Source organism: Artibeus jamaicensis, unplaced genomic scaffold (genome assembly GCF_021234435.1).
Source record: "Artibeus jamaicensis isolate MK-2021 breed Jamaican fruit bat unplaced genomic scaffold, CSHL_Jam_final scaffold_474, whole genome shotgun sequence".
Taxonomy (NCBI): Eukaryota; Metazoa; Chordata; class Mammalia; order Chiroptera; family Phyllostomidae; genus Artibeus; species Artibeus jamaicensis.
In genome coordinates this window covers 24,691,510-24,701,080 of record NW_026522046.1, presented here as the reverse complement: position 1 = coordinate 24,701,080, position 9,571 = coordinate 24,691,510, and the positions used below count along the sequence as shown (strand labels likewise).

The 9,571-nt window shown below is 48.3% G+C and overlaps 1 protein-coding gene across 2 annotated transcripts; it reads left to right on the top strand.

Moving 5' to 3' along the window:
• Window positions 1–739: 739 nt before the first annotated feature.
• IL12A (interleukin 12A) lies at window positions 740–7,612 on the top strand. Of its 2 annotated transcripts, XM_053657572.1 has the most exons (7): window positions 740–914; window positions 1,813–1,958; window positions 4,691–4,804; window positions 5,127–5,168; window positions 5,246–5,287; window positions 5,440–5,583; window positions 7,071–7,612. In XM_053657572.1, exons 1-7 carry the CDS (start codon window positions 899–901, stop codon window positions 7,224–7,226), a joined length of 660 nt encoding a protein of 219 aa, XP_053513547.1. In that variant the 5' UTR covers window positions 740–898; the 3' UTR covers window positions 7,227–7,612. The 2 variants fall into 2 exon arrangements, with proteins under 2 accessions (XP_053513547.1, XP_053513546.1); XM_053657571.1 differs by lacking the exon at window positions 740–914 and having other exon boundaries at window positions 1,309–1,958.
• Window positions 7,613–9,571: the final 1,959 nt, after the last annotated feature.

The window sequence follows — 9,571 nt, the reverse complement described above, 5'->3', positions numbered from 1 at the left end:
TGGTATCTGTAAGAAACTGGATTCTCAGAGACAGTAGTTACTGCATAGTCAGTCTGGTTTCATCCCTTTTCATGTTTAAGATCATACTCATTGAGTCAGATAGAACTCTTGAGCAAAACTCATTGAGTCAGACCTGGTGTGGGAGTGCCCCAAAGGGACCTATTCACCACTGGGTGTCCCGCACCTGGCACAATATCGGCTTGGCACATTGTAGACCATGTGAATGGACGGACGAAGGGACGGGTGGCACGGATGGATGGATGGATGGATGGATGGATGGATGGATGGATGGATGGATGGATGGATGGATGGACCGATGGACGGACGGACGGATGAACGAACTAACGAACTACCGAATAAATAAACTGCCCACCCCCATCCAGAACTAGGGAGGTCACCGCTCAGGGCACATCCTGGATGTGCTAGAAGGGAAGTGGGCGGCACTACTGGGCGCTCGGTCGGGAGGGGGCGCTGCGGGGAGGCGGGCGGGGGCTGGGAAGTGGGGGGGTGGGGTGGGAGCCGGCGCCGGTGAGGTCGGGCGCGAGGGGACAGACCCCGGCCGGGCGAGCCCTGGGGGCCCCCGTGCGGTGATTCTGCTCGAATTTCGCTTTCGCTTTGGGCCAGGCTGGAGGCGGCGGCGGGGCCGTCCCGAATGGCACCGGGGGAGTTAAGCCGAAAGCGCAGCAAGCCCCGCAGCCCGCATTCCACGTGTGACCGAGAAGCTGATGTAGAGAGAGACAGAGAGAGAAAGAAAGCAACAGACCAGAGTCCGGGGAAAGTCCTGCCGCGCCTCCGGGCAATTATAAAAATGTGACCCGCGGGTCGGCTTTCCATCCACCGCCCTCACCTGCTGCGTCCAGCGGTCCGCGTCCAGCTGCCTGCTCCGCGTCCGCTCAGCATGCACCCACCGCGCAGTGAGTAGCCGGCGGCCCGGCCTCTGGGCGCGGGGCGCGGGGCTCCGGAGGGGAGCGGCGGCAGCCCGAGAAAAGAAGTCAGAAACTTGGTGCAGCCAAGGGGAGCCTGGAAACAATCAGCAGTTTCTAGTGAAGGAGAAAGAAGGGAGGGGGCGGGAGACTTGGTATTTTGTCTTGTTATAATGTCCACCTTTTGGCCCAAAATTTTTAGGGAAAAATAAGGATGCGCGTTATACACGGGCGTAATGATTACATACCGTGGGTATAATAAGGAACGTTGTTTGAGGCCAGGAATGCCCGTGTGTCGCGCACCTACAAAACCTTGGGTGCGCGTGATACACGGCAAAATACGGCACTTGCTCGCTCTCCGCGCTCTACGAAGGACATTGTCTCTTGTTCTTGAACCATTATTCCCTTGAGCTAAGTAGTTTTATTATGACCACTTCACAAGTGAGAAACTGAGGCCCCACGGAGTGATTTCTGGCGCGGGGTCCCTCAGCTACAGCTCTAAGTCAGGGCCAGATCCCAGCCGACTTCAAAATGCGGCGTAGTCACCCCCGTTTTTCCAAAACACGGGGTCCTGAGTCTGGGACAGTCGCTTCACCACCTGGTCTCGGTTTCCCACTGGCGAAGTGGAGACTTTTTCCGGCCGCGTTTCGAGTCCAACGGCTTTGTCTGAGCTCCCTGGGGGCTCCTTGCTGAGAGTTGGTTTCTGCCCGCGGAATAGAGCGCCGCCTTCCAAGAAGCTGATTCCTCTCTCAGGTGTTTAGTGAAGATTCTGAAAGGGTGGGGGGAGGCTGAGCCCAGAGGAGGTAGATGGGTGGAGACAAGCACAGCAGATGGCAGGGAGAGGCAGGCCGAATCAGGTGGACAACCTCGGCCATCCCCTTCCTTCCAGGCCTCCTCCTCGTGGCCACCCTGGTCCTCCTACACCACCTCGGTTTGGCCAGGAACCTCCCCACCGCCCGGGCAGGCCCAGAACCGTCCCAGTGCCTCAGCCACGCCCAGAACCTGCTGAGGGCCGTCAGCAACACTCTTCACAAGGTGAGCTCCTCAGTGTCCTTGTTCTCACTTTGCAACCTCTGTAGGGAAGGGGCTGCTCCGAGCCCCTGGCCACCTGAAGGGACTGCAGGGAAGTTGTGGAAGTTCATCAGGAGCCGTCAAGGGAGGAAGAGGGAACTTTACAAATGGCCCAGCTATTAGCTAAAGAGACTCAATGAAATTGTCTCCAGGGAAAGCATGGGTGATAATAAATTATAATGGCATCCCTTTGGGCTGTGTCTACACAGAGCAAAGTGGGCATTTGCCTTGTTCTCTGTAACCTGCCAACAGAGATGGAATTGGGTCGGGCCCACAGGGTTTCTCCGACGCACTTATAAGTCCAGGAAACCATTGCAGCCTCTGTGCTCCGGGGACCACAGAGACGAACTAGACTTGCACTTCACGCTGCTCACCAGCTTCCAGTCTGGTGACCCAGGCCACGGTCAGAGCAGCGCATTTCGGAGAGCCTGTGACGGTGCATGTCCAGCCTTCATTTTCCAGGGAGAGAGTTACCCAATTTTATTTAGAGCTTCGTTCATGTTTTAGGCTTCGTATTTTAATGCAAACCATTTTTTCCCCTTCCAAAGTGCTCCAGTAGCTAATGCTTTTGCTGCAAGGGCCAAAGACTGATGTTTTCAAAGATGTCTAGTAAATCTTTCTTGAATATTTTTAGCTTGTTGTTTTACGAGTATCTTAAAATAAACTCAGTGCTACAAGGCCTTCTGAAAGAACTCTTTTTTCCCCTCTGTCTTCCATCATGTGCTGCCTATTGCTCCCCAGTTCAGTCCATCTTAATTAAAAGGGCGGCTCCCCCAAGGAAAGCTGCGGAGACCAGTGCTTTGACTCCTGAACAAAGGTTCAGTGTGGATGAAATGTAGGCGCTACTACTTCAATAGAGGCTCTACATGAGAAAGCCGCCTCCTTTACGTCCAGCTGTAGCACTGAAGGGCAAGACACTGCAGGACTCGACCTGCTGCTTTTTAGGTCGTCCCTGTGTCAAATTTGCCCAACTAGCGGCTGCTGCAGGAAATGGGTGGCAAATGCATGCCACTCAGGGGCCATATCCAGCACCCGGATTTGTAGAGTTCGGCCCAGGTCCTTTGTATTTTATGCTGATTTTTTAGTTTGATGCTATTGCAAGAGTGGGCCTTTCATAAAAGAATTCAAGTTTCCAACTTCTCTTGCAAAAATCTGAAGAATGGTGACAGTGGGCCCACGTTTCCAAACCTAACTTTTTACAACCTGCTCGAACACCTCCGGGAACTGTGTATTCCTTTTCTGTCACTGCCATTCCTATCAGTTACCCAAAACTTAGGGGCTTCAAACAACACAGATTTATTATCTTATAGCCCTGGAGGCCAGAAGTCTAAAATAGGTCCCGCTGGGAAAAAAATCAAGGTGTCAGTCGAGCCATAGCCGTTTTGGAGACTGGGGCAGATTCTGTCTGCTCGCCTTTTCCGGGGTCTAGGGGCTCCCCACGTCTCTTGGTGTGTGGTCCCCTTCCATCTTTGAAGCCAGCGATGGCCTGCTGAGTCTCTCCCAGAATGCCTCACTCTGACCCTGACTCTCCTGCCTTCTTCTCTCTCTCAGAGAGGACCCAGTGATTACATTGGGTCCACCCAGATAATCCAAGATAACCTCTTTTTCTTTTATTTTAATCGTTGTTCAAGTACAGTTTTCTGCCTTTTACTCCCAGCCTGGCCCTCCCCAACCTCTGTATTTTAAGGTCAGCTGATTAACAACCTTAATTTCACCTGCAACCTTAATTCCCCTTTGCCATGTAACATGACATATCCTCAGGTTCCAGGCATTATGAAGTGGGTCTGTTTGGCAGTGTGTATCGGGGACATTATTCTGTTCAGCATAGATGGGGATTTTACTACCTGTTTCCAAACATGTTCTGCACTCTCAAGCCTTGACTCACAGCTCACACGTTTGCCTCTGCCTGAAAGTCTCCCTCCGCTGCCGGCCAACATTCTAATCTTCCCGTCGTAGACGTCTTTCCTTCCCTTTCCACCCTCTCCTCAGGACCTTCATACCCTTCTCCGATTTCTCACCTGCTGACACGTCTCCTAGTCATTCGGACACCGGCAGGTGTCTCTGAACATGAACTTGGAATCCTGGGGGACAGAACATAGTCTTCCTCTTTGTCATGTTCCTTAGCACCTAGCTCAGTGCCTGGCCCACATCAGGCCCACAAAATGATCTCGATCTTCAATCCAAAAGCTACCGACTCCTTACAATAAATTTCATAAGGTGTTTTCCAAGGTGTTAGCAGATGGTAATTCATGCACCACAGATTAAATCTCAGCTTGTCTTCAGGGTTGCATGTTTGTTATAGCCATCAAGTCGTGACCTTAATGGTTCACCTTTAAAAATTATAATTTAAAAAGATATTCATAAAGCACAGGCACTTTGGCAAAAGAACAAAGCGTTTTCACCAGAAGTAAGTGTCACAACGTGGTGTAGGGGCTGACTAGTGCAGCCGGTCTGAGTGATTTATGGTGTTTACACAATGGAAAAGCTTGTCACCCAGGGAAACAAGTCCTAGAAGCCAAGGGAAAGGAGGGAGAAAGGGAAGATGTAAAGGACCCGTTCCCCTTGTCTTCTGAAGAGCCTGAATTTCCTACAGGTCAAAGGAATAGAGTTCAGCTCTGGCTTTGCCGGCACCTCAGGGTATGCGGAGCCAGGTACTTTATTAATATAAACTGAGTTTCTCCTCATGTTTCCTACAGGCCATACAAACTCTAGAAGTTTACTCCTGCACTTCTGAAGAGATCGATCATGAAGATATCACGAAAGACAAAACGAGCACAGTGGAGGCCTGCTTACCCCAAGAACTAACCACGGTATGGATGGCGACACTCCTCCCAAAGCGAGTAATGCAAGGGGAAGCTGTGTATCGAACCTCACAGTCCTACTAAAATGTGCACGTTTCTGGTCTCCACCATCAGGAAACTTGACTAGATTTGAAAAAAAAGTCTGTAAAGACAGATAAAGTTTTTCACAATGTCAATATGCGTATCACTGAACTATATACTTAAAAATAGTTAAGATGGTAAATTTCGTTAGTTTTTAACCACAATAAAAAAAACAAATGTTTGAGAAGAAAAGCCAGAAAATTTTATATTAAGAATTAATATCTTTTATGTGTGATTTTTTTTTCTCTAGGATGAAAGTTGCCTGGTCTCCAGAGAGATCTCTTTCACAACTGTAAGTCAGAAAATTAAAGGTTTCCGCCCATTTTATGAATTTCACATCATTGATGTCTGATCCTTTTTCTCTTCTAGAATGGGACCTGCCTGGCCTCCAGAAAGGCCTCTTTTATGATGGTGAGACACCAAAGTCTTTCCTCAAGTGCAGGGGGAGGGGGAGGGGGAGGGCAAAAGGGAGAGCGAGGGGGAGGGCGAGGGGGAGGGCAAGGGGAAGGAAAATGTCTCTGGACCATCTCCATGGATTCCTCCTCATTTGTCATATTACCCAGACCCTGTGCCTCAGTAGTATCTATGAGGACTTGAAGATGTACCAGGTGGAGTTCAAGGCCATCAGTGCAAAACTTTTGATGGATCCGCAGAGGCAGATCACTCTGGATCAAAACATGCTGGCAGCTATTGATGAGCTGATGCAGGTAAGGCCTTCCTCCTCTCAGCGAGAGCACCCACTTCACGCTGAGGCAGCCAGCCTGATGAAGAAGTATATACACCATCAGCCCTTCCCGGGTGGGGAGAGGCCTGACATTCCCCCTGAAGAGCTCTAGCTTTGAGTGTGTCCTCTAGAGAAAGAGCAGTCATGAGCAGGTCACATTAAGAAAAGCAGCCACCTGTTTGTTGACCAAGTGGTATGCACCGGGCCCTCTGCAAATGTTTCCATACATTTGTTTTCTTCGGTGGTCCCCACGGCAACCCACTGGGGTCTGCACCAAGGAGGAAAGTGAAGCTTAGAGAGTCAGCCACCTGTCCAAGGTCATACAGCTTGTATGTGGTAGAGTCAGATTTAAGTCATCCCATCAAAGGTATCCATGACACATCTTGCTCACTTCTAAACGCTCCATGTATGTGAGGGGCCAGCATGCACACCTGCAGACAGTGCCAGAGTACGTAAGCAGGGCGCGGGCCTGGGTATGAGCCACTCTGGACCAAAATGTGGATGAGCTAAAAGAGTGACCTATCACCTAGGGAGGTCCACATGTTATTCAGAGTCAAGAACTTGCTTTGTAATTTCTTAACCATCACAGCACATAATGTCAATACAAAACATAGAAATATTCACAGAAGAAAGAGCGGGGTGATTGCTTTGGTGACCAGGGCACAGGATAAAAATACATTGTCAGAAATCACTGCATAAAAAGGTATATTTTTTTCCTTCTCTGTCTTTTCTTTTGCCAAATTACTTGTCTGGAAAACACTGAATGTCATGAAAGCATCCAAGAATGTTACCACCTGCAGAACTGTAGATGATGATTTCATTTTCAGGACGGAGATAGGCGATTCTGGCCCCTGAATCAATTATACCAGTAATCAGACAACTATGCCCAAGTCATTGGCTCCTCTGTGCCTCAGTTTTCCCTCTGTGCAATGGGAGGACTAAGTGGAATCATCAATCACTGTGCAAATATAAGGTCTTGCGCTGAGTCACCAAATCAAATGGCTGAAACTGGGAGGTCCAGGGCCAGGTTTGTTTATCTGACACAAGTGAGTTTCTATAGTAAACAGGTCTATTGTTGATAGAGAGTTCTGATAATAGTACTCCATCATCTCCCTGTTCTAAAAAGGACTCAGCTTCCTACTGTAACACTTAAGAATTAATTAGGCACTGCAGCAGATGTCATCTTAACGGGATTGTTCCTTTCTAAAACGCAACTTCTACTGATGGTTTTCTGAACAGCTTTAAGGGTCTCTTCAGAGCTCCCTGAAGATCCACGTGCTCGGATAATGAGAATTCCTCCTCTCTGGCTCTGCTGGGCCATCCGGCTGCAGGGAGACCCGGCTGGTCCAGGAGATGTAATGAGGGGGTGGGGTGCAGGCTCTGAGACGTGTGCTGGCTTCCACCGTTTCTAGGGGCGGATATCTAATTTTGGAAGCCCCTAGATGTCATGCTCCTCATGTGTCCTCCTAGGCCCTGAATTCCAGCAGTGAGGCCGTGCCACTCAAGCCCTCCCTTGAAGAACCGGATCTTTACAAGACGAAAATCAAGCTCTGCATCCTCCTTCACGCTTTCAGAATCCGGGCAGTGACTATCGAGAGGGTGATAAGTTACCTGAACTCTTCCTAAAAAGCTCAGGTCACTCCCAGCCTTGAAGTCATTTCCATAAAAATTTGAACCAAAAAAATATTTACAGTATGTGGGGGAGGCAGCACCTTGACCTGGTCCTATTTAAGCTGGTTTTTTTCATATTGTTTACATTCCTCACCAGCCAAAAGTCCAACATGAGACTACTATATTTAAATGATTCATTTTATCGTGTGTATTCACATCTATGGATAAGTTATTTCAAAGTTTTCATGAGCAAATTGCTAAGGAGGGAAATTTTCTACACTGAATGTGTTTTTGTCAATAGAAGAGCAAGAATTTATAAGCTATTTCCATATCAAAGTGTTTGTTGAAACACTCAAGCATAATTTATTTTAAAATATTTATTTATATAATTTTGTGTTCATGAAGGCACGTGAGCTAACTTATATTTATTTATGTTATATTTATTAAAATATTTATTTCCAAATGGACTTGAGAAATACCTTCTGTTGTTCTAAGAATAAAGTGATTGAATTAAAGTCGTTCTCCTCTTTCTCTACTGGAAAACTTTGTTAAAACGCACATCGTGGGGAAACCGGAAGTCCTGGTGGGATCTCAGCAGAACACCTCGGCAAGGTTGCTGCGGCGTCCTCCCCCACTTCCTGAGTACTGTAGTCTCAGACTTGGAGGGAGCCACCTTAGACTAGATCTATTTTGACACTGAGGTCCTCGACTGAGTTACTTTATTTTTGTTCAACATCGGAACCTAAGATGCATAAAAATGTTTTTCCCTGTTAACCCACAGCCTCGTAAGATGCTGTGCCATAGAATAATACGTAATAATATACCCCAACTGGAAAAAACATCATTAAAAGGCCTTCCCGTTAAATCCTTCCAATTTTCATGACCCTTTGGGCCCACGGGGGAAGTTATTTCTAAATTACAATGAGAAAAAGTCTCCATTTGCTTTATGTTATGTAGGACTTCTGCCTGAACCACGTGGATAATGGCCTCGCTTTGGTTAAGAGATTTGTTCTTCATGGCCCAAATATTAAGTTCCAATTTCTCACTTCTCCAAACCATGTGAATTTTAAAAGATTCACCTGGCAGAATGAACAACACAGAATTTTAGGACTTCGATAGTCATGTCCCTCCTTACTATGAAAAGCCACTAAGGCACAAACTGTTCAGAGCGGCCCTTCTTTCCTTAGCTGGACCCTTCCCCTCAGATCCCAATGCCTGTCCCTGGGAACTGCGAGGGGACTGCGTTTGGCCACCCCAGGTCCTCTCTGTGTGGCAAACTCACTCCTTTTCCAGACTCTCAGCCCACGTGGTAGAAATCACTGGAAGCTAGGTCCCATCATACATCTCCTTTTCTCTGATGATTCCTCCGTAAGCTTGGACGACCCACAGGTGATGTGCAGACAGGAGTTTCTTGCCTGTAGGCATCAGGTTTGGGGTCTCAGCAGCTTTGATTGTGGGAAGAGCTTGTTGTCTTGTTGGGGCCGGGACTGTCCAGTTGCTGCTCCTCCTCAGTGAAGTGGTGACTTGTCCCTTGCCTGTGCCCAGAACCAGGAGAGGCAAGCAGATAGTCCATCCTATGGACTGGGTTTACATGGAAGAGCACAGGGCTTACTTCAGTTTCTAAAAACTACCACCACATATGCTTCAAAAACCTGATTGACCCGGAAATGTCTTCACAGCTTCCGTCGGTAACTCATTCTGCCTCACGGGGTCAGGTTTCCGCTTTTCCCCCTACACCTAGGCCTGCGACATTTAAGTTCTGTAACAGGGCTGTGTTCTTTTAACGTCTCCCTGTTTCCAATTGTAAGAACATTAGATTATACTAGAACCTGCTCCAAAGATCAGCATGAGGGTTAAGCGGAACGGGTCATGCCAAACACTAGCATCGGCCTGGCCCGCGTCACGTGCACTATCAATGTGAGCAATTTTTGAAAAACAGTACTAGCCTTGGGGCCAAATTGGTTAAAGCCTCTTTGCTACTCTCACCTGTGAAATTAAAAAATCCACAGCCCCATTTCCCAGCACCGCTGTGAGGATTAAATGACAGCGCAGGGCTGGGCTCTCGCCAGCGCTCCATGCCCACTGTTGCACATCGTCCGATTGTTGGCTTAAACACCTGAGTGGCTGGGACACCCCTCCGGGGGGCTCGGCATGTGGGGGTGTCCATAGGAGGTTGTTTGCTGCAAGATACCAGGGCAAAAATGCAGAGTCCTGCCCTTCACAGAACAGAGAGTGCAGGGGCAGAGTTAGTACCACTGAGGTCCCCTAAAAATATTGCCCATTTCTAACCCATTGGAAATTCACTTAATTTATAAATTATCTTGAAAGGTAAATGGAGTGTTTCTCACCTGTGCAGCTCT

What these genes read in the sequence shown, in the direction of transcription:
- IL12A (XM_053657571.1), top strand. Translation starts at nt 1,731, where the DNA reads ATGGGTGGAGACAAGCACAGCAGATGGCAGGGAGAGGCAGGCCGAATC. An exon ending in TCAGCAACACTCTTCACAAG is followed by an intron (nt 1,959 to 4,690) that starts GTGAGCTCCTCA and finishes TGTTTCCTACAG; the next exon opens with GCCATACAAACTCTAGAAGT. An exon ending in GAGAGATCTCTTTCACAACT is followed by an intron (nt 5,169 to 5,245) that starts GTAAGTCAGAAA and finishes TTTCTCTTCTAG; the next exon opens with AATGGGACCTGCCTGGCCTC.